Source organism: Melozone crissalis, unplaced genomic scaffold (genome assembly GCF_028551555.1).
Source record: "Melozone crissalis strain CALT ecotype California unplaced genomic scaffold, PUWL_Pcris_2 ptg000208l_1, whole genome shotgun sequence".
In the NCBI taxonomy this organism is placed as follows: domain Eukaryota; kingdom Metazoa; phylum Chordata; class Aves; order Passeriformes; family Passerellidae; genus Melozone; species Melozone crissalis.
Window position 1 is genome coordinate 912,062 of NW_026535972.1, and position 23,232 is coordinate 935,293.

The 23,232-nt window shown below is 57.9% G+C and overlaps 5 protein-coding genes across 5 annotated transcripts; 2 read left to right on the forward strand and 3 right to left on the reverse strand.

Moving 5' to 3' along the window:
• The first annotated feature begins 257 nt into the window (after positions 1–257).
• LOC128949265 (acrosin-like) lies at positions 258–2,435 on the forward strand. The gene is made up of 5 exons (XM_054294128.1): positions 258–343; positions 470–730; positions 951–1,216; positions 1,337–1,482; positions 2,070–2,435. The coding sequence occupies exons 1-5, from the start codon at positions 264–266 to the stop codon at positions 2,433–2,435; spliced, it is 1,119 nt and encodes a 372-aa protein (XP_054150103.1). The 5' UTR covers positions 258–263.
• A 948-nt stretch (positions 2,436–3,383) lies between these two features.
• On the forward strand, positions 3,384–10,873 carry ARSA (arylsulfatase A). Its single transcript, XM_054294118.1, has 8 exons — positions 3,384–3,625; positions 3,939–4,179; positions 5,418–5,636; positions 6,791–6,960; positions 7,682–7,806; positions 7,887–8,014; positions 9,435–9,537; positions 9,641–10,873. The coding sequence occupies exons 1-8, from the start codon at positions 3,384–3,386 to the stop codon at positions 9,982–9,984; spliced, it is 1,572 nt and encodes a 523-aa protein (XP_054150093.1). The 3' UTR covers positions 9,985–10,873.
• Positions 10,874–11,151: 278 nt separating this feature from the next.
• Positions 11,152–14,197, reverse strand: LOC128949251 (acrosin-like). Its single transcript, XM_054294109.1, has 6 exons — positions 14,115–14,197; positions 13,762–13,989; positions 13,098–13,363; positions 12,831–12,976; positions 11,511–11,667; positions 11,152–11,447 (listed from the first exon to the last, which is right to left on the reverse strand). The coding sequence occupies exons 1-6, from the start codon at positions 14,183–14,185 to the stop codon at positions 11,152–11,154; spliced, it is 1,164 nt and encodes a 387-aa protein (XP_054150084.1). The 5' UTR covers positions 14,186–14,197.
• A 2,060-nt stretch (positions 14,198–16,257) lies between these two features.
• LOC128949268 (acrosin-like) lies at positions 16,258–18,744 on the reverse strand. Its single transcript, XM_054294131.1, has 5 exons — positions 18,656–18,744; positions 18,283–18,546; positions 17,823–18,088; positions 17,487–17,626; positions 16,258–16,743 (listed from the first exon to the last, which is right to left on the reverse strand). The coding sequence occupies exons 1-5, from the start codon at positions 18,724–18,726 to the stop codon at positions 16,258–16,260; spliced, it is 1,227 nt and encodes a 408-aa protein (XP_054150106.1). The 5' UTR covers positions 18,727–18,744.
• An 822-nt stretch (positions 18,745–19,566) lies between these two features.
• Positions 19,567–22,287, reverse strand: LOC128949252 (acrosin-like). Its single transcript, XM_054294113.1, has 5 exons — positions 22,208–22,287; positions 21,829–22,092; positions 21,431–21,696; positions 21,147–21,292; positions 19,567–19,944 (listed from the first exon to the last, which is right to left on the reverse strand). Exons 1-5 carry the CDS (start codon positions 22,285–22,287, stop codon positions 19,567–19,569), a joined length of 1,134 nt encoding a protein of 377 aa, XP_054150088.1.
• Between the last annotated feature and the right edge of the window lie 945 nt (positions 22,288–23,232).

The following is a 23,232-nucleotide window of genomic DNA, read 5'->3' on the forward strand; positions in this document are numbered from 1 at the left end:
AAAGGGACACAAATCCCCGTGGCCCAGCCCCTCCATGGCCGCTCCGACCCGACCCCTCCCTCCCCCCTGCTGGAGCCGCCCCCTCCCGGGAGGTGGCCCTGCCCTGGCACGGGTGGCACCGCGCCGTCGTTACGGTCCCTGCCACCCGCACCGTTCCAAGGTTCCAGCGCTGGTTCTCTGTGATGTCACTCCGACCTGCTGGCACCAGAGGTGACAGCTCCGCTCTGGCTCTGCCACCTGCTGCGCTGGCTCTGCCACTTGCGATGGCGCCGACGGCTTTGCTGTGGCTGCTCGTGCTGCTGGCCCTGGCTGGCCCCGTGTGGGGCACCTGGGACACCTGCAGGTCAGTAGCCCCGGGGGGCTCGGGGGCACTCGGGGGGTCCCTGGCACGGCCTGGGCACAGAGGAGCCCCTGGGGTTCCCTGTCCCTGCTGTCCCCGAGCAGGGCGCTGATGGCTTTGTGCTTGCAGGGGCACCTGCGGGCTCCGGCCCATGGCGTTCGACCACAGCTCCGTGGCTGCTGAGTATTCTCAGGACGACTACGACTCCTTGGATTCTTCCGATGGCACCGCCCAGTACGCGGTTGGATCTGCTGGAGTCCACCCGGGGGCCTGGCCTGGGGTCATCAGCGTCCAGGCCACCTGGGACAATGGCACATGGCACATGTGCTCGGGGGCACTCATCCACCCCCAGTGGGTGCTCACCGTGGCACACTGCTTTGCCCATGCTGGGTAAGTACGAGCAGGGACGGGGGTGTCCCCCACAGCATGGGCAGGGATGTCCGCACAGGAGAATCAGGGATATACCCAAAGCAGGGACAGGGCTGTCCCCAGAACAGGGTCAGGGATGTCCCCTCAGCACAGGGAGGTGCCCAGAGCAGGAAGGAAATTGTGCTGCTGCAGTCCCTGGCCCTGCTCCCTGTCACCCCTCTGTCCATCTCCTGCTCCTCAGAGACATCTCCAGGTGGGAGGTGGTGATTGGGGCCACAGATCTGAGCCAGCCGGGCCCCGAGGCCCAGCTGCGCCACATCAAGACCCTGCTGGTGCACCAGTACTACGAACCCCGCACGGCCCGGAACAACATCGCCCTGCTGGAGCTGGACCAGCCCGTGGAGTGCAGCGACTACATCCAGCTGGGCTGTGTGCCCGACAGCTCCCTGGCAGTGTCTGACCTCAAAACCTGCTACATCGCGGGCTGGAGAGCCACCCCGGAGAGCGGTGAGTGCCCACCCGGGGCAGGGCCAGGCCGAGGGCGGGCACACGGCCCTGGGCAGGGACATGGCCCCGGGCTAGGGGCTCTGCCCAGGGGCCGCCACTCAGTGCCCTCTGTGCCCGCAGCCCCCAACCCACGCATGGTGCTGCAGGAGGCCAAGGTGCGGCTCATCGACGTCCAGCTGTGCAACAGCAGCCGCTGGTACGGGGGGGCCGTGCACCCCCAGGACCTGTGTGCGGGGTACCCGCGGGGCGGCATCGACACCTGCCAGGTGGGGCTGGGCCCGGGCTGGGCACAGGGACCCTGAGCCAACCTGGGCCCCATGGAACCCCCAGAGCCAGCACAGGGACCCTGAGCCAACCTGGGCCCCATGGAACCCCCAGAGCCAGCACAGGGACCCTGAGCCAACCTGGGCCCCATGGAACCCCCAGAGCCAGCACAGGGACCCTGAGCCCCAACATGGCCCCATGGAACCCCCAGAGCCAACACAGGGACCCTGAGCCCCAACATGGGCCCCATGGAACCCCCAGAGCCAGCACAGGGACCCTGAGCCCCAACATGGCCCCATGGAACCCCCAGAGCCAGCACAGGGCCCATGGATCCCCTCAGAGCCAGCCAGGCCTCAAACATGGCTTGGCCCTGTTTGGGCCTGGCCCGGTGCCCTCCCAGCCCCGTGTCCCCATCGCTGACAGGTGTCCCTTGTCCATCCCCATGTCCCTGCCCGGTGTCCTCTTGTCCTCTGGGCTGGCACTGTGCCCACAGAGCCTTGCCATGGAACCCAGCCAGGAATGCAGCTCTGCAGGGGTTGGGTTGGGCAGGGCTGGCCCAGCCGATCCTGACCCTTCTCTCCTGTGGCAGGGGGACTTCGGGGGTCCCCTGGTCTGCAAGGACAACTCCGGTGACTACTTCTGGCTGGTGGGCCTGACCAGCTGGGGTAAGGGCTGTGCCGGGGCCAAGCGGCCCGGGGTGTTCACGTCCACGCAGCAGTTCCACACCTGGATCCAGGTGCAGATGGGGCTGCTCCCGCCTGAAGCTGACACTCCTCCGCCCGAGCCCATCCCGAGCCCGGAGGAAGAGCCCGACGCTGACCTGGAGGATGAGATGAATCCCAACCCGGATGACTCGGAGGATTACTCGAAGGTTTCATTCCAACAACAGATCCTGGGGAAATTCCTGAACCTGCTGCTGGAGCTCCTGCAGTTCCTGAAGGGAGAGAAAGCCTGAGCAGCGGGATGAGCTGATCCAGTTCTGGCAAGCATTCCCTGCTGGGGCCGTGGCTGTGGGGCCAACCCAGCCCCGGTGCCCAGGGCTGCTGTGCCCTGCCCACGCTGACCCCTGCGCCCACCCCGATGGTGAATCCAGTTTGTTCCTCAATTAGAGTAGTTCCAGTTCCCAGTTAGCCACGGTGTCCTGTTTGGTCTTTTGGGGAAAACAAGGATGGGACAATTTGGGGGGAAAGGGTGGGGTGGGGTTGGTTTGGGGGACATGAGGGGGAGCCAGGGAGGGGAGGATGGGCCTGGAGGTGGAGAGAGGAACAAACTGTTCCAGCCCAGGCTCCCCAGCAGAGCGTCAGGTGTGCCTGTCTCGGGAAAGTCCTGGAGAGGGTCAGCAGTGGGCACAGCTGGAGCTGCCATCCCAGGGTCCTGTGGAGGTGCTGGAAGTGCCATCCTGAGCTACTGCTGCTGTTGCCACCCAGGGCTGCGCCCTCTGTCACCAGCTCGTGTCTCTGAGGCTGCCCGATCCCATCCCATGCTCCTGCTGTAGGAGCAGGGCTCAGGCTCTGCTCCGGGAGTCCCAGCAGTGGCACCAGAGGAGCGGGGAGGGACAGATCCCAGAAATTTCCCTGCACAGGAGGCAGAGCTGCCCTGGTCAGTGCCCAGCCCTGAACGGAGACAGCAGTGGGGTGGAGCCTCCTCCCTGGGGACATTCCCGAGCTGCCCCATCCCGTGCCCTGCGATGTCCCTCCCTGGGGACATTCCCCGCTGCCCCATGCCATGCCTGGCACTGCCGCTCAGAACTACAACTCCCAGCACGCCCCGCGGCCCCGGGGCCGCCATGTGCATCACGCGATCGGCTGGGGCACTGCCGGCACCGCCCCGGGACCGCACCGGGGCAGCACCGGGACAGCACCGGGACACGGGGGAACACGGGGGAACACGGGGGCACCGCGCCATGGGGCCGCAGGGCCGACACCACCCCTGGCTGCTGATGCTGCCTCTGCTGCTGCTGCCGCCGGTGGGCGCCGCCGCCGCCCCGCCCAACTTCGTGCTGGTGCTGGCGGACGATCTGGGCTTCGGGGACCTGGGCAGCTACGGGCACCCCTCGTCCGCCACGCCGCACCTGGACCGGCTGGCGGCCCGCGGGCTGCGCTTCACCGACTTCTACAGCAGCGCCGCCGTCTGCAGCCCGTCCCGGTACGGCCCCCGCGGCGGGAGCGGCAACCCGGGCGGGGATGGAGCGGGGTGTCCTGGGATAAACGGGCGGGGATGGAGCGGGGTGTCCCGGGATAAATGGGTGGGGATGGAGCTGGGTGTCCCGGGATAAACCGGCAGTTATGAACCTGCGGTGTCCCGGGATAGACGGAGGGACAAACCCACCGTGTCCCGAGATAACCGGGCGGGGATGAACCCTCTGTGTCCTGCGATAAACGGGCGGTGCTGTCCCCGCTGTCCCTTGCCCGTGTCCGTGTCCCGGCTGTCCCTTGCCCGTGCCCGTGTCCCGCTGCAGGGCGGCGCTGCTGACGGGCCGGCTGCCGGTGCGCTCCGGGATCTACCCGGGCGTGTTCGATCCCGGCTCCCGGGGCGGGCTCCCGCTGGCCGAGCTCACCGTGGCCGAGCTGCTCCGGGACCGCGGCTACGCCACGGCCATAGTGGGCAAGTGGCACCTGGGCTTCGGGCGGAACGGCTCCTTCCTGCCCGTGCACCAGGGCTTCCAGCACTTCCTGGGGGTGCCCTACTCGCACGACCAGGTGAGCCGCGATTTGGGGGCTGCGCCGGGAGCAGCGCGGGGCCGGCGCGGGTTTGGGGTGGGCAAAACCCCTGGGCTGCTGGGACAGTGGGGATGGGGCCTGCAGAGGGCTGAGCTAGAACAGAGGCGGATAAATAAATTTTTAAAATTTAGTATTGATAAATTGAAAATTTCTAGCTTTTATAAATATGTTTTTAATTTATTTATTTTGTTTATTATATCTTAAATTTAGATGAATATTAAATATTTATTATTTAAATACATGAATAAAATGTTATTGAAAATATAAATAAATATAAATATTATCAGTATTATTAAAATATATCTATTACATATATGTTAGATATAATATCTATTATATATCTATATATTATATATGTTATAAAATTCATTAGATATATATAGTACATATAATATATATATTTTATATATATTATATGCTATTAAATATTGCTAAAATATATTATCAATAAAATGTATTAAATGAATAAATTTAATACTTAAATTTACTTATAAAATACTAAATAAGTAAATTTAATAATATAATATAATATAATGTAATATAATATAATATAATATAATATAATATAATATAATATAATATATAGTGTACTTCTATATTATATTATATTATATTATATTATATTATATTAGTATATACTTATATATAAATATACTTATATATACTTGTATATATTATATAGTCATATAATATTAAATAAGTAAATTTAATAGTTAATATTAAATAATATTTAATATTTATTTAATAAATATAGTAGGGATTTATGGAAAGCATCTCCTCCATGGCTGCACCTTGGGCAGCACCGGAGCCCAGCCAGGGCTGCACCCAAGATGAACCAAAACGGCCCCAAAATGCACGAGCGCTCCCGGGGTCTCTCCCTGGGATCAGTTCTGCTCCATTTGCACCTTGCAGTTCATTGTCCCATCCCAGCTTCAGCCCAGGCAGTCCCACCCTGCTTGTTTTTCTCTCTGCAGCCCACGGGGTTTGTGCTCCTGGGCTGAGATTTGGCTCATTTGTCCTTGGTGCCCAGCTGGAGCAGGAATTGTTTTGTCTCCCTGCTCTGTGCACAGAGCTCAGCATCCCATAACGTGAAGCTAAGGGGTGGGAATAGAAAAATAAAAAAAAATTAAAATCTCAGAATTAAAAATGTTAAATTAACGAACCCAAGCCGCTGTGCCAGAGCCGGACTCGCAGCCCCGCCGTGTTTTGTTTTGCAGGGTCCCTGCCAGAACCTGACGTGCTTTCCCCCGGACACCAAGTGCTTCGGGACGTGTGACCAGGGCGTGGTTGCGGTGCCGCTGCTGTGGAACCAGAGCATCGTGCAGCAGCCCGTGTCCTTCCCCGAGCTGGTGCCGCTCTACGGCCGCTTCTGCCGCGAGTTCATCGCCCGCTGCGCCCGGGAGCGCCGGCCCTTCCTGCTCTACTACGCGTCACACGTGGGGAACGGGCAGGGCCGGGAGCCGGGAGGGGGGAAAGGGGAAAGGGGAAAAGGGAAGGGAAAAGACAAATGGAGAAGGGAAGGGAAAAGGGAAAGGGAAAGGAAAGGAGAAGTGAGAAGAGGAAAGGGGAAGGGAAGGGAAGGGGAAAAGGAAAACAAAAGAAGGGAAGGGAAAGTGGTAGGGAAAAGGGAAAGGGAGGGGAAGGGAGAAGGGAAGGGAAAGGAAAAAAGAAAAAAGAAGGGAAGGGAGAAGGGAAAAGGGAAGGGAAAAGAGGGAAGGGAAAAGCAAAAACAAAAAAGAAGGGAAGGGAAGGGAAAAGGGAAGGAGAGGAAAAAGGGAAGGAGAAGGAAAAGGGAAAACAAAAAAGGGGAAGGGAAAATGGTAGGGAAAAGGGAAAGGGAGGGGAAGGGAAGGGAAAAGGGAAGGGAAAGGAAAAAGGAAAAAAGAAGGGAAGGGAAGGGAAGGGAAGGGAAGGGAAGGGAAGGGAAGGGAAGGGAAGGGAAGGGAAGGGAGAAGAGAAAAGGGAAAAGAGATAGGAAAAAGGGAAGGGAAAGGAAAAAAGAGAAAAGAAGGGAAGGGAGAAGGGAAAAGGGAAGGAGAGGGAAAACGGGGAAGGGAAAAGGGAAAAGAGATGGGAAAAGGGGAAGGGAAAAGGGAGAAGGGAAGGAAAAATGGGGAAGGGAAAAGGGGAAAGGGGAAGGGAAGAGGGAAGGGAAAAGGGAAAAGAGATGAGAAAAAAGGGAAGGGAAAAGGGAAAACAGAAGGGAAGGGAAAACGGTAGGGAAAAGGGAAAGGGAGAGAAAGGGAGAAGGGAAGGGGAGGGAAAGGGAAATGGGAAAAGGGAAGGGAGCCCAAATCCCATGGGGAGAACAGGGCAGCATCTCCCCTCCTGCCACCCCAAAATCTGCTCCTGGATGACCTGGGCTTGCTCTTCCCAATCCTATTGGGATGGTGCTTTTAGGCTGCTGCTTCCTGCAGCTTTCCCCTTATCCCCAGGGAAACCTTCCCACCCCGGAGCTCCCCGTTGTGCCACCGCTGAGACTGGGGGACAAACCTTCTCTGGGCTGTGGCTTTTGTCACCTCCCCGTGGTGGGCTGGCTGTCCCTGGCTGTCCCCGCAGGGGGTTGATCCCGGTGCCCTCTCCCCCCCAGCACACGCACTACCCGCAGTTTGCCAGCCGGGAGTTCGCGGGCACCACGCGCCGGGGACCCTTCGGGGACGCCCTGGCCGAGTTCGATGGCTCCGTGGGACAGCTGCTGCAGGCCCTGCAGGACAACGGCCTGGAGAACAACACCCTGCTGTTCGTCACCTCTGACAACGGGTGAGGGGCTGGCACGGCCGGCCACGGCTGGCACAGCTGGCACTGCCAGGTGGCACCTCGGGTCATGCTGTGGAGGGGACACCGGGTGTGAGCTCGGTGTTCTGTGACAGAAACATCCCAGGGGTTGGGCGAATCGTGTGGCACCCCTAAATGTCACCCAGGAGTTGGGCCAGGTGTATGACACCCCCAAATGTCCCCCGGGGGTTGGGTGAGCAATGTGACATCCCCAAATGTCGCCCAGGGGTTGGGCCAGGGTGTGTGACACCCCCAAATGTCCCCAGAGGTTTGGGTCAGCAACGTGACACCCCCAAATGTCACCTAGGGGTTGGGACAGCAATGTGACACCCCCAAATGTCCCCCAAGGGTTGTGCCAGGGATGTGACACCTCCAAATGTCCCCAGAGATTTGGTTCAGCAGTGTGACGCCCCCAGATGTCCCTCAGGTTTTGGGACAGCAGTGTGAAATCCGCAATGTCCCCCAGGGTCTGGGACAGCAGTGTGACACCCCCAAATGTCCCTTAAAGGATTGTGCCAGGGATGTTTCACACCCAAACGTCTTCCAGGGGTTGCACCAGGCATGTGACACCCCCAAAGTCGCCCAGCTCCCTCTGTGTGGTGACACCGCTGTGGTGTGCCCCTCTCGGGTGTGTCTCAGCCCTTGGCCGCCCCCAGGGGTGGCAGAGCCCCTCTGGCCCCTGGTGACAGCGTGTCCTTGTCCCCAGCCCCTCCACCCTGCGCATGGCACGCGGGGGCAGCGCCGGGCACCTCAAGTGCGGCAAGGGCACGACCTACGAGGGCGGCATGAGGGAGCCGGCCCTGGCGTACTGGCCGGGCAGGATCGCGCCAGGTGAGCCGGGACAAACCGGGACAGACCCGGGACAGACCGGGACAGAGCCGGGCCAGCCGGGTGACGCTGTCCTCACGCAGGGGTGACCCACGAGCTGGCCAGCACGCTGGACATCCTGCCCACGCTGGCCGCCCTGGCTGGCGCCGCCCTGCCCAAGGTGGCCCTGGACGGCTTCGACCTGAGCCCGCTGCTCTTCGGGTCCGGGCAGGTGAGGCCTGCTGAGGAGGAGAGGGGGTTGGTGGTTTGTTTGGAGTTATTTAGGATAATTCATATTCATTTATTTGAATTTGAAATAATAATAATAATAATAATAATAATAGTAATAATAATAATAACAATAGTAGTAATAATAATAATAATAGTAACAACCTGGCGTTTTCATGCAGAAAAGCTGCTTTTTATTAGTTTATTTAAAATCAATTATAATAATTATAGTCGGTCATAATTATAATTGATTACCAATTAACAATTATAATAATGTTGTATCTAATACTATTTTATGAATATTTTAAAATGTATTTTATTATATATTTTATTATATTCTTATAATATCTTCTATTGTTTCTTTTATAGTATATTTTATAATGAAAATATAATATAATGTCATATAATGGAATAGAATAGAATAATATGTTGTTATTATTATAGTAACCCAGATTTTTCATGCAGAAAAGCTGCTTTTTATTAATTTATTTAATATCAATTCTAATAATTATAATTTACTATAATTATTATATCATATATATAATTGATTATCAATTAGCAATTATAGTAATTTTATAATAGTTAATACTTCTTAATGTATTTAAAATATAATATAATATAATATAATATAATATAATATAATATAATATAATATAATATAATATAATATAATATACATCATGCTGTGTTATTATTATAATAATACAGATTTTCATGCAGAAAAGCTGCTATTTATTAATTTATTTAAGATCAAGTATAATAATAATTCATTATAATTGTTATATTATAATTGTAATTGATTATCAATTAACAATTATAATAATTCTATAATATGTAATACTATTTTAATACTATTTTATAATCTTTTAAAATGTATTTATGATATATTTTATTATATTTTATAATATTTTTATAATTTCTTTTATAGTATATTTTGCAATGTATATTATATTATATTATATTATAGTATAGTATAATATAGTATAATATAGTATAATATAGTATAATATAGTATATTATATTGTAGTATAGTATATAATATTGTAGTATAGTATATTATATTAGTACATAATAATATAATATCATTATATATTATATTATATTATATTATATTATATTATATTATATTATATTATACCATATTGTATTGTATTATATTATATTATATTATATTATATTATATTACATTATATTACATTATATTACATTATATTACATTATATTACATTATATATAATACAGTATATAGCATAACATAACCTGGAGGAGCAGGAGCAGCCGTGCCCGGGGCAGACCCATGGCTGGCAGCTGCTCCCTGCTGCGAGCCGTGCCCAGGCTGCCCGGTGGGCTCCGTGCCCGCTGTGGGGCCGGGGGTCCCGGTGGTACCGGAGGCTCCGGTTCCGCGCTGACCGCGCTCTCCGCAGAGCCCCCGCCGGGCCGTGTTCTTCTTCCCGCCGGCCCCCGACCCCCTGCACGGCCCCTTCGCCATCCGCCTGGGCAAGTACAAGGCGCACTACTTCACTCAAGGTCAGCGCTTGCATCCGGGGGGTTTTGGGGATTTTTGGGGTGAGCTCCACCCGCGCGGAGCTCCGGGAGCAGCAGGGTGTGAGCTCAGCCGGGGGCTGCTCAGGTTCCTTCCACAGCGACACCACCCCGGACCAGGCGTGCCGCGGGCTCACCCCGCTCACCCCGCACCTGCCCCCGCTGCTCTTCGACCTGGAGGCGGATCCGGCCGAGAACTACGACCTGCTGCACGGCCAGCCGGGCCCCGAGGCGCTGCAGGCGCTCAAGGACATCGCCGTGCAGAAGGTGCTGCTGGAGCAGCGCCTGCAGTTTGGGGAGAGCCAGATCGGGAAGGGCCGGGACCCCTCGCTGCAGCCCTGCTGCAACCCCGGCTGCAGCCCCAAACCCTCCTGCTGCCGCTGCTCCCCGCGGCTGAGACACCCCAAAGGCGCCTGGCCCCGTCTCCAGTAACCCAGCTCAGCCTCGGGGCTGCCCCACGGCTCGGCGACCCCTTGGACTTGTGGGGAAATGGGGTGGAACGGGGTCAGGGCGACCCCAAACGAGCAGGGCCCTGTGCTCCGTGTGGGATGTTCCAGGGGAGGACTTGGACAGGATCCTGACCCGTTCCAGGGTCCTGACCCGTTCCAGACACTCCAGAACCTTCCCCAGAACCAGGACAGCTCCTGAGAGTCACTGGAGCAGAGGGAATGTTCCAGATCCAGTGATCCCAACTGAGACCGAGGGCACAGCAGGAGCATGGGATGGGTCCCAGCAGCCTCAGAGACACGAGCTGGTGACAGAGGGCGCAGCCCTGGGTGGCAGCAGCAGCAGCTCAGGATGGCACTTCCAGCACCTCCACAGGACCCTGGGATGGCAGCTCCAGCTGTCCCCATTGCTGTCCCTCTCCAGGACTTTTCCAGGGAATGGCACACCTGAGGCTCTGCTGGGGAGCCTGGGCTGGAGCAGTTTCTCCCTCTCTCCATCCTCTCCTCCCTGGCTCCCCTTTGTCTCCCCCAAGCCAGTCCCAACCCTGCCCTTTCCCCCCAAATTGTCCCATCCTTGGTTTTCCCAGGAGGCTGAACTGGGTTGAAAATGTGGATAATGGGTGTGTGATTTTGGGAATAATTTTTTGGGAGTGGGGCATGGCCAGGACCCCAGGGCAGTGACACTGGCACTGTGTCCCCCCTCACTCCCATGGACAAGGGCATTACTTCCAGGATAAAACGTGGTAGGGTATTGCCACAGGATTTCCATGTAAATCACTGCTTTGTCTTACACCTTTTCTAATTAATATTGCTGCAAATAATTGTGTGATTCCTTATCTCATGGCTGTTTGCAGTAAATTGTTTTTAACCCCTTATCTTTGCCTTTTGTGGAAGGGGAAGGAGCATGGGTTTGCTTTTAGGATCACTACACTGGACAATTCCATCCCTAAACCCCCACCAGGGGCAACACAACTTTAAAACTTTAATCCAAGGATTAAATCAGTAGGAGGATCCATGGGGCAGGCTCAGGGCAGGAACATGGGCAGGGCACGGCAGCCCTGGGCACCGCAGCTGGCTTGGCCCCACAGCCACGGCCCCAGCTGGGGCTGCTGGAAATCCTCTGCAGCCAGAACTGGACCTGCTGCGCCTCCCCTCACCCTGTCCTGTGCTTCAGGAGCTCCAGCAGCTCCTGCAGCTTCTTGAGGAATCGTTTCAGGGTGCGTTTTGGGAAGGAAATGTCCTGCTCCGGTTCTGGCTCCGGTTCTGGTTCCGGTTCTGGCTCTGGTTCAGGCTCAGGTTCCGGTTCCGGTTCTGGTTCTGGCTCCGGTATTCGTGGCCTTGGTTGTGTTGGTATTGGTTCTGGTGGCCTGGGTTCTGGTGTCCTGGGTTCTGGTGGCCTGGGTTCTGGTGTCCTGGGTTCTGGTGGCCTGGGTTCTGGTGGCTGCAGTCCTAGTGGGTCCGGCGCGTTCAGCGTGGCCCTTGGTGCCGGTACCGGCCCTGTCGGGCTGGGGCCGGCGTGGGCTTGGATCCAGGAGTGGAAGTGCTGGGTGGAGGTGAAGATGCCAGGCCTACTGGCCCTGGCACAGCCCCTGCCCCAGCTGGCCAGGCCCACCAGCCAGAAGTAGTCACCGGTGTTGTCCTTGCACACCAGGGGACCCCCGATGTCCCCCTGCCACAGGAGAGAGGGGTCAGGGGCTGCTCCAGGGTGGGACCCTCTCTCCCAGCCCCTGCCTGACCCATGTTCCAGGGCCAGGTTGGATCCTCTCTCCCAGCCCCTGCCTGACCCACATTCCCAGCTCTGCTGGAGCCCCCAGACCCTCACTGGGAACAGGATGGGGCTGGCTCAGGGCGGGCTCTGCCCCTGCCCTGCACAGGGGACAGGGACGGGCAGGGAATGGCAGCTCTGGGATATCCACACCTGGGGCTGCCAGGAGCACTGGGTAGGTTCTGAGGGCACAGTGCCAGCCTTGGGGACCAAGGGACATGGGGCAGAGACATTGGGATGGGCAAGGGACACCTGTCAGTGGTGGGGACACGGGTCCGGAATGGCACCAGGCCAGGCCCAGACGGGGCCCCGCCATACTTGAGGCCTGGCTGGCTCTGAGGGGATCCATGGGCCCTGTGCTGGCTCTGGGGGTTCCATGGGGCCCAGGTTGGGGCTCAGGGTCCCTGTGCTGGCTCTGGGGGTTCCATGGGGCCCAGGTTGGCTCAGGGTCCCTGTGCTGGCTCTGGGGGTTCCATGGGGCCCAGGTTGGGGCTCAGGGTCCCTGTGCTGGCTCTGGGGGTTCCATGGGGCCCAGGTTGGCTCAGGGTCCCTGTGCTGGCTCTGGGGGTTCCATGGGGCCCAGGTTGGGGCTCAGGGTCCCTGTGCTGGCTCTGGGGGTTCCATGGGGCCATGTTGGGGCTCAGGGTCCCTGTGCTGGCTCTGGGGGTTCCATGGGGCCATGTTGGGGCTCAGGGTCCCTGTGCTGGCTCTGGGGGTTCCATGGGGCCCAGGTTGGCTCAGGGTCCCTGTGCTGGCTCTGGGGGTTCCATGGGGCCCAGGTTGGGGCTCAGGGTCCCTGTGCTGGCTCTGGGGGTTCCATGGGGCCCAGGTTGGGGCTCAGGGTCCCTGTGCTGGCTCTGGGGGTTCCATGGGGCCCAGGTTGGCTCAGGGTCCCTGTGCTGGCTCTGGGGGTTCCATGGGGCCCAGGTTGGCTCAGGGTCCCTGTGCTGGCTCTGGGGGTTCCATGGGGCCCAGGTTGGGGCTCAGGGTCCCTGTGCTGGCTCTGGGGGTTCCATGGGGCCCAGGTTGGCTCAGGGTCCCTGTGCCCAGCCCGGGCCCAGCCCCACCTGGCAGGTGTCGATGCCGCCCCGCGGGTACCCCGCACACAGGTCCTGGCGGTGCACGGCCCCCCCGTACCAGCGGCTGCTGTTGCACAGCTGGACGTCGATGAGCCGCACCTTGGCCTCCTGTAGCACCAGGCGTGGGTTGGGGGCTGCGGGCACAGAGGGCACTGAGCGGCGGCCCCTGGGCAGAGTCCCCAGCCCAAGGCCGTGTCCCTGCCCAGGGCCTTGTGCCCACAGCTCAGCCCGGCCCTGCCCTGGCTGGGCACTGACCACTGTCTGGGGTGGCTCTCCAGCCCGCGATGTAGCACATTTTCAGCTCGGACACTGCCAGGGAGCTGTCGGGCACACAGCCCAGCTGGATGTAGTCGCTGCACTCCACGGGCTGGTCCAGCTCCAGCAGGGCAATGTTGTTCCGAGCTGTGACTGGGTCGTAGTTCCGGTGCTTCAGGAGCTGCTTGATCGGGAACGCCTCGGCTGCAGGGCCTGGGTTGGCCAGATCTGTGGCCCCGACCACCACCTTCCAGTTGAGGACATTCCTGGAGGCCATGGAGTGACAGGGAGCAGTGACAGGGAGCAGTGACAGGAGCAGTGACAGGGTTGGCACAGCCCAGCAGCTCCCAGCCTTCTGCTTCCCACAGCAGAGAACAGAGACAGCAATGGAGCAGCACATGGTGGTGCAGCCTGGGCACCTGGCCCTTCTGTGGGGACATCCCTGACATTGCTGGGGGACATCTCTGCAATTGCTAAGGGAGCATCCCTGACCCTTCCAAGGGGACATCCATGCTGTGGGGACATCGCTGTAACCCTGCTCTGGGCGCATCCTTGTCCCTGCTGTGGGGACACCTGTAACCCTGCTGTGGGGACATCCCTGTCCCTGCTGAGGGAACATCTCTGTTCCTGCTGGGGTCACATCCCTGTCCCTGCTCCCCCTTACCCGGCCCCGACGAAGCAGCTGGCAGCTGTGAGGACCCAGCTGTGGCCGATGAGTGCCCCTGAGCACATGTGCCACGTGCCATTGTCCAGGGTCACCTGGATGCTGGCGATGCCAGGCCAGGCCCCTGGGTTGACATTGAGGGTTGTGTCCTTGGCAGAGTGTGAGGTTCCATACTCAGGAATCACCAAAGTCTCGTTCAAAACCATGGGCGAGAGCCCGCAGGTGCCCCTGGAAGCGCAAAGCCATCAGTGCCCTGCTCGGGGACAGCAGGGCCAGGGACCCCCAGGGGCTCCTCTGCGCCCAGGCTGTGCCAGGGCAGCCCCGAGTGTCCCCGAGCCTCCAAGGCCACTGACCTGCAAGTGTCCCAGTTGCCCCTCACGGGCCCAACCAGGGCCAGCAGGACGAGCAGCCACAGCAAAGCCATCAGTGCCAACACTGGAGGTGGCAGAGCCAGAGCAGAGCTGTCACCTCTAGTGACACCCAACGCTCTTTGGGTGTCCTTGGTGCCACCAGGCTGGGGTGACGTCACAGAGGGGACGGTTCCATGTGTGGAGCACGGTGGCCTCGGGTGGGGGGAGGGCAGCTCAGAGCTGTGCACCCGGGCATGGCTTGGGCTGGAGGGACCCTTGGGATCCCTCTGGAGCAGAGGGAATGTCCCAGATCCAGGGATCCCAATGGGGACCAAGGGCACAGCAGGAGCATGGGATGGGTCCCAGCAGCCTCAGAGACACGAGCTGGTGACAGAGGGCGCTGCCCTGGGTGGCAGCAGCAGCAGCAGCTCAGGATGGCACTTCCAGCACCTCCACAGGACCCTGGGATGGCAGCTCCAGCTGTCCCCATTGCTGTCCCTCTCCAGGACTTTCCTGGGAATGGCACACCTGAGGCTCTGCTGAGAAACCTGGGCTGAAGGAGTTTCTCCCTCTCTCCACCTCCAGGCTGGAGGAATTCACTCCACACAAACTCTACACACACCAGACACAGAGTTTGGAAGTCCGAGTTGAAACTGGAAGGGAAGGATACAATAAATGCAGGGAATGCAGAAAAATTTGCTATAAACCTCAAAGTCAGAGCACAACTGACACCCCATGGGTGGCACAGTCAGGACCAGCAGTGGCGGCAGCGCTGTTGAAGTGGCCCTGCTGGTCTGGTCCTCCTCCAGATGTCCAGTGGTGGTGGTTGTGTCCCAGATCCCCAAACCTTGGGATGACATCCCCTAAAATCCAGACAAGAATGTCCAGTAGTGGTTGTGTCCCAGATCCCCCATAACTTGGGATGACATCCCCTAAAATCCAGACAAGGATGTCCAGTAGTGCTTGTGCCCCAGATCCCCAAACCTTGGGATGACACCCATTAAAATCCAGACAAGAATGTCCAGTGGTGGTGGTTGTGTCTCAAATCCCCCAAACCTTGGGATGACATCCCCCAAAGTCCAGACAGGAATGTCCAGTGGTGGTGGTTGTGTCCCAAATCCCCAAACCTTGGGATGAGATTTCCTAAAGTGCAGGCCGGCATGTCTAGTGGTGGTGGTTGTGTCCCAAATCCCCAAAACTTGGAATGACATCCCCCAAAGTCCAGGCAGGAAATGTCCAGTGGTGGTGGTTGTGTCCCAAACCCCCAAACCTTGGGAGGACATCCCCTAAAATCCAGGCGGGAATGTCCACTAGTGGTGGCCGTGCCCCAGATCCCCAAACCTCGGGATAACACCCATTAAAATCCAGGCAGGAATGTCCACTGGTGGTGGCCGTGCCCCAAATCCCCAAACCTCGGGATGACACCCATTAAAATCCAGGCAGGAATGTCCAGCGCTGATGGTTGTATCCCAGATCCAGAACCCTTGGGATGACATCCCCTAAAGTCCAGGCAGGAATTTCCAGTACCTCCCCCTGGGTGAGGAGTTACAAACAGGGTGATGGAACCCTGTGATTTATAGGGGATTTCTGGGATCCCTGAAGGTTGTTCTGCTGCACCCTCGAGTTCCTGCTGGGCCATGAGCAGGGATGACCCCTCAGGGTGGGAGTTTTGACCCTGTCCCAGCCATCCTAAGAGCTCCTCAGAGGATGCTGGAGGTGGTGAAGAACCAGGCTCATCCTCCCCTCCCTCCCTCCCTCCCTGGCTGCCCCTCATCCCCCCCAAACCAGGAGCCAACCCCACTCTTTTTTCCCCTGATTGTCCCATCCTTGTCGTGAGCAGATTGAACTGGATTGAAAATGAGGATAATTGGGAACAACTGTATTTCAAAAACAAACCAAAGATTATCGCTGGGGTGGTTGGGTGGAGGGGGGATAAGGAGGGATAACGAGAGGTGGGTGGAGGGGGGGATAACAAGGGATAACGAGAGGTGGGTGGAGGGGGGGGGATAACGAGGGATAAGGAGAGGTGGGTGGAGGGGGGATAACGAGATCTGGGCCCCGGGGGTGGCTTTGGCACAGCCGTTGCTCCAGCAGGGAATGGCTGGGATCCCCCACAGCCAGAACTGGACCTGCTCCCAAGTCTTGCTTAATCCAGTTTGTCCCGCAGGAACTCCAGGAACTCCTGCAGGTTTGTGAAGAACCTCAGCAGGACGTCCCTTGGGAATGTAACCGTTATAAACTGAGGCGGTGGTGGTGGTGGTGGTGGTGGTGGTGGTGGTGGTTCTGGTTCTTCTTCCTCCTCTTCTTCTGGTTCTGGTATGGGTTCCGGTTCTGGTATCGGTACTGGTATCGGTACTGGTTGCGGTTCTGGTTCTGGTACAGGTTCTGGTTCTGGTTCCAGTTCTGGTGGCTCTATCTCAATGGTGGGCGTGGGTGGCTCGGGGGGAGGAGGCTCCGTTTTGGGTGGGACCGTTCCCATCTGCGTCTGGATCCAGTCGTGGAAGTGCTGGGTGGACGTGAACACCCCGGGCCGCTTGGCCCCGGCGCAGCCCTTGCCCCAGCTGGTCAGGCCCACCAGCCAGAAGAAGTCACCGGTGTTGTCCTTGCACACCAGGGGACCCCCTGTGTCCCCCTGTGACAGGAGACAGGGGTCAGGGGCTGCTCCAGGGTCACAGCCACACCTCGGGGTTATGGGGACACTGGATGGGATTTGGGGACAGGGGGACACTGGGACAGGGGCCTAGGGATGGGGAGTGGCAGCCCTGGGACACGGGACAGGGATCTATGGATGGGAAAGGGAACAGGAACCCCTGGACAGGGACATGGAGATGGGGACGGGGATGGGGACAGGGATGAGAAAGGGAACAGAAGCCCCTAGATAGGGACAAGGAGAGGGACACAGGGATAGGGACAGACAGGGAGCAGTGACAGCAGTAGGACTGGGGATGGCCTGGCCTGGGCTGGGCCTGAGGGGATTCAATGGTGGAAGGGGGAGGGAAGGGCAGCACTGAGGCACAGGAGAGGGATCTGGGGATTGGGGGAGGGCAGGACAGCCCTGGGACATGGGACAGGACAGGGACATGGGGATGGGCAAGGGACACCCATCAGTGGTGGAGACACGGGGCTGGGAGGGCACCAGGCCAGGCCCAGACAGGGCCACGCCATGTTTGAGGCCTGGCTGGCTCTGAGGGGATACATGGGCCTGTGCTGGCTCTGGGGGTTCCATCGGGCCATGTTGGGGCTCAGGGTCCCTGTGCTGGCTCTGGGGGTTCCATGGGGCCCAGGTTGGGGCTCAGGGTCCCTGTGCTGGCTCTGGGGGTTCCATGGGGCCCAGGTTGGCTCAGGGTCCCTGTGCCAGCCCGGGCCCAGCCCCACCTGGCAGGTGTCGATGCCGCCCCGCGGGTATCCCGCACACAATTCCTGGGGGTGCACGGCCCCCCCGTACCAGCGGCTGCTGTTGCACAGCTGGACGTCGATGAGCCGCACCTTGGCCTCCTGCAGCACCAGGCCTGGTGCTGGGGTCGGGGCTGTGGGCACAGAGGGCACTTGAGCACCTGGCACCTTCCCGGTCTGTGCCCCACTCCCTCCATGTCCCCACTCAGGGGTCCGGGCACAGAGGGCCCGGCTCCCGCAGCCTTGGTCTCTGCCCTCGGCCTGCCCAGCCACATCCTGTGGTCCCCAACTTGTCCCCTGCCCCGGGCGGGCACTGACCTGTCTCCGGGGTGGCTCTCCAGCCTGCCACATAGCAGGTTTTGAGGTCGGACACTGCCAGGGAGCTGTCGGGCACACAGCCCAGCTGGATGTAGTCACTGCACTCCACGGGCTGGTCCAGCTCCACCAGGGCAATGTTGTTGCCCGGCGCTTCATCGCAGTAGTCCTGGTGCTTCAGGACGTTCCTGATGTGGCGATTCTGGGCCTCGGGGCCTGGCTGGGCCAGATCTGTGGCCCCAATCATCACCTTCCAATTAGAAGTGTCCCTGGGGAGCAGGAAATGGAGGAGGAACTGATGGAACAGAGCCAGGGACTGCAGCAGCACAATTCCCTTCCTGCTCAGGACACCTCCCTGTGCTGGGGGGACATCCCTGACACTGCTGTGGGGACATCCCTGATCCTCCTCTGGGGAGCTCCCCGTCCCTCCTGTGGGGACACCTCTGTCCCTGCTCCTCCTTACTTAGTGTCCATGAAGCAGCGTGCGACCGTGAGCACCCACTGGGGGTGGATGAGGACCCCTGAGCACATGTGCCACGTGCCGTTGTCCCAGGTGGCCTGGATGCTGACGATGCCAGGCCAGGTCCCTGAGGGGACACCGGGGCTGGCTACATCCACGGCAGTGCCATCAGAAGATGACAAAGTTGTGTAGTCATAGTCTGTAGGGTCGTAGTCCCGAACCAGCGAACTGTGGTCAAATGCCAAAGGCCGGAGCCCACAGGTGCCCCTGGAAGCACAAAGCCATCAGTGCCCTGCTTGGGGACAGCAGGGCCAGGGAACCCCAGGGGCTCCTCTGCGCCCAGGCTGTGCCAGGGACCCCCTGAGTGGCCACTGACTTGCAAGTGTCCCAGTTGCCCCTCACGGGCCCAACCAGGGCCAGCAGGACGAGCAGCCACAGCAAAGCCATCAGTGCCAACACTGCAGGTGGCAGAGCCAGAGCAGAGCTGTCACCTCTAGTGACACCCAACGCTCTTTGGGTGTCCTTGGTGCCACCAGGCCGGGGTGACGTCACAGAGGGGACGGTTCCATGTGTGGAGCACGGTGGCCTCGGGTGGGGGGAGGGCAGCTCAGAGCTGTGCACCCGGGCATGGCTTGGGCTGGAGGGACCCTTGGGATCCCTCTGGAGCAGAGGGAATGTCCCAGATCCAGGGATCCCAATGGGGACCAAGGACACAGTAGGAGCATGGGATGGGTCCCAGCAGCCTCAGAGACACGAGCTGGTGACAGAGGGCGCTGCCCTGGGTGGCAGCAGCAGCAGCAGCTCAGGATGGCACTTCCAGCACCTCCACAGGACCCTGGGATGGCAGCTCCAGCTGTCCCCATTGCTGCCCCTATCAAGGACTTTTCCAGGGACAGGTGCACCTGAGGCTCTGCTGGGGAGCCTGGGCTGGAGCAGTTTGTCCCTCTCACCACCTCCAGGCCCATCCTCCCCTCCCCTCCCTCCTTCCATCCCTGGCTCCCCCTCATGTCCCCCAAACCAGACGCAACCACAACTCCACCCTTTCCCCCCAAATTGTCCCATCCTTGTTTTCCCCAGAACACCAAACAGGACACATTGGCTTAGTGGAACTGGAACAACTCTAATTGAAGAACAAACAGGATTCACCATCGGGGTGGGCGCAGGGGTCAGCGTGGGCAGGGCACAGCAGCCCTGGGCACCGGGGCTGGGTTGGCCCCACAGCCACGGCCCCGGCTGGGGCTGCTGGAGATCCTCTGCAGCCAGAACTGGATCTGCTGCCCCTCCTGATCAACGCAGTTTGTCCCTTAGGAACTCCAGGAACTTCTGCAGACTCCCGATGAATCTCAGCAGGATGGATTTTGGGAATGAAACTGTTATGAAGGTCTCAGATTCCGGCGTCGGTGTCGTCTCGATGAGAGTCAGGCTCAGGGTTGGGGACAGCATGAGGGCCGGGGCTTGGGTCAGGGGTGGCGGTGTTGGTGCGGGGCTTGGGTCTGATGGGACCGTTCCCATCTGGACTTGGATCCATTCTCGGAAGTGCTGGGTGGAGGCGAACACTCCGGGGCGTTTCTCTCCAACACAGCCCTTGCCCCAGCTGGCCAGGCCCACCAGCCAGAAGTAGTCACCAACGTGGTCCTTGCACACCAGGGGACCCCCGATGTCCCCCTGCCACAGGAGAGAGGGGTCAGGGGCTGCTCCAGGGTCACAGCCACACCTCGGGGTTATGGGGACACTGGATGGGATTTGGGGACAGGGGGACACTGGGACAAGGGCCTAGGGATGGGGATTTGCAACCCTGGGACACGGGACAGGGATCCATGGATGGGAAAGGGAACAGGAACCCCTGGACAGGGACACGGGGATGGGGACGGGGATGGGGACAGGGATGGGAAAGGGAACATCAGCCCCTGGATAGGGACAGGGACACGGGGACAGGGATCCATGGATGTGAAAGGGAACAGGACCCCCTGGATAGGGACAGGTGATGGGAACATGGGGACAGGGATGGGAAAGAGAACAGGAGCCCCTAGACAGGCACAGGGGATGAGGACATGGGGATGGGGACAGGGATGGGAAAGGGAACAGCCCCTGGACAGGAACAGGGACACGGGCATGCGGACAGGGATGGGAAAGGGAACAGGAACCCCTGGACAGGGACAAGGACACGGAGATGGGGACAGAGATTGGAAAGGGAACAGAAGCCCCTGGGCAGGGACAGGGGATGGGGACATGGGGATGGGGACAGGGATGAGAAAGGAAACAGGAGCCCCTGGACAAGGACAAGGAGAGGGACACAGGGATAGGGACAGACAGGGAGCAGTGACAGCAGTGGGACAGGGGCGGGCCTGGCCTGGGCTGGGCCTGAGGGGATTCAATGGTGGAAGGGGGAGGGAAGGGCAGCACTGAGGCACAGGAGAGGGATCTGGGGATTGGGGGAGGGCAGGACAGCCCTGGGACATGGGACAGGACAGGGACATGGGGATGGGCAAGGGACACCCATCAGTGGTGGAGACACGGGGCTGGGAGGGCACCAGGCCAGGCCCAGACAGGGCCACGCCATGTTTGAGGCCTGGCTGGCTCTGAGGGGATACATGGGCCTGTGCTGGCTCTGGGGGTTCCATGGGGCCCAGGTTGGGGCTCAGGGTCCCTGTGCTGGCTCTGGGGGTTCCATGGGGCCCAGGTTGGGGCTCAGGGTCCCTGTGCTGGCTCTGGGGGTTCCATGGGGCCCAGGTTGGCTCAGGGTCCCTGTGCTGGCTCTGGGGGTTCCATGGGGCCATGTTGGGCTCAGGGTCCCTGTGCTGGCTCTGGGGGTTCCATGGGGCCCAGGTTGGCTCAGGGTCCCTGTGCCAGCCCGGGCCCAGCCCCACCTGGCAGGTGTCGATGCCGCCCCGCGGGTACCCCGCACACAGGTCCTGGGGGTGCACGGCCCCCCCGTACCAGCGGCTGCTGTTGCACAGCTGGACGTCGATGAGCCGCACCTTGGCCTCCTGCAGCACCAGGCGTGGGTTGGGGGCTGCGGGCACAGAGGGCACTGAGTGGCGGCCCCCGGGCAGAGCCCCTAGCCCAAGGCTGTGTCCCTGCCCTGGGCCATGTCCCTGCCCAGGGCCGTGTGCCCGCCCTCGGCCTGGCCCTGCCCCGGGTGGGCACTCACCGCTCTCCGGGGTGGCTCTCCAGCCCGCGATGTAGCAGGTTTTGAGGTCAGACACTGCCAGGGAGCTGTCGGGCACACAGCCCAGCTGGATGTAGTCGCTGCACTCCACGGGCTGGTCCAGCTCCAGCAGGGCGATGTTGTTCATGGCTGTGGCAGCCACGTAGTTCTGGTGCTTCACGAGCCTCTGGACGCGTCTCACTGCAGCCTCGGGGCCTGGCTGGGCCACGTCCGTGGTCCCCATCACCACTTTGTAAATGGAGATGTCCCTGGGGGGCAGGAGATGGACAGAGGGGTGACAGGGAGCAGGGCCATGGGATGTGGCAGCCCAACAGCTGACCCTGCTGTGGGGACATCCCTGTCCCTACTGTGGAGACACTCCTGTCCCTGCTCCTCCTTACCCAGACCTGAAGAAGCACTGGGCCACCGTGAGCACCCACTGGGGGCTGATGAGTGCCCCGGAGCACATGTGCCACGTGCCGTTCTCCAGGGTGGCCTGGACGCTGACGATGCCAGGCCAGGCCCCTGAGGGGACACCGGGGCTGTCGAAGTCCAGGGAGGTGCCATCAGAGGAACCCAAGGTTGCATAGTCACCGTTGGACTGGTCGTAGTTGGCAGACACGGAGCTGTGGTCAAAATCCAAGGGCCGGAGCCCGCAGGTGCCCCTGCAAGCACAAAGCCATCAGTGCCCTGCTCGGGGACAGCAGGGACAGGGAACCCCAGGGGCTCCTCTGTGCCAGGGACCCCCCCAGTGTCCCCAAGCCCCCCGGGGCCACTGACTTGCAGGTGTCCCAGCTGCCCCCCACGGGACCAGCCAGGGCCAGCAGCACAAGCAGCTGCAGCAAAGCCATCGGCGCCATCGCAGGTGCCAGTACAGCAGGTGGCAGAGCCAGAGCAGAGCTGTCACCTCTGGTGCCAGCAGGCCAGAGTGACATCACAGAGCTGCGGAACCTTGGAACGGTGCGGGTGGCAGGGACTGTAACGACAGCACGGTGCCACCCGTGCCAGGGCAGGGCCACCTCCTGTGCTGTGCCCAGGGAGCCCAGCGGGCCCTGGGCTGGTGGCGCCTCAAAATGGAGCTCAGAGATCGATGCTCCCATAAATAATTAATCATTATTGCTCTCGGTGCTTCATTAGATGTAATTTATAATGACTAATGGTAGTTCAAATTTGTGTACCTTGGTGGTATCCTCGCTGTAGCATCATGGTGTTAGTTACTACTAACACCATGTTACTACACATTTTTATTAATACATAAAATAATGCTTATTTATAATGCCATGATATTAATATATACAATTTAAAATAATTTGTTAATTATATAATGTAAACGTATTTTAACATATTGTTACATTAATTATATATTAATACATTATTACATATCAATACATTAATATATTATTATACACAAATACATTAGTTATATATTAATACATTAGTATATATAAATAAATTAATATATTAGTATACACAAATACATTAGTTATATATTAATACATTAGTATATTACTATATCAGTATATTATTACATCAATAATGTATATTTACAGAAACAAAGGCACCAATCCTTGTAGTATGTGGAAAGAGATTTAATAGTGTTTTGTTCTATTTTAACACTATATTATATTAATTATATATTATATTATATTATGTTATATATTATATTATATTATATTATATTATATTATATTATATTAATGTTCCCATTTCTATTCTATTCTATTCTATTCCTATTATTTTATTTTATTTTATTTTATTTTATTTTATTCTTTATTATAATTCCATATTATGTTAAGATCCATTTT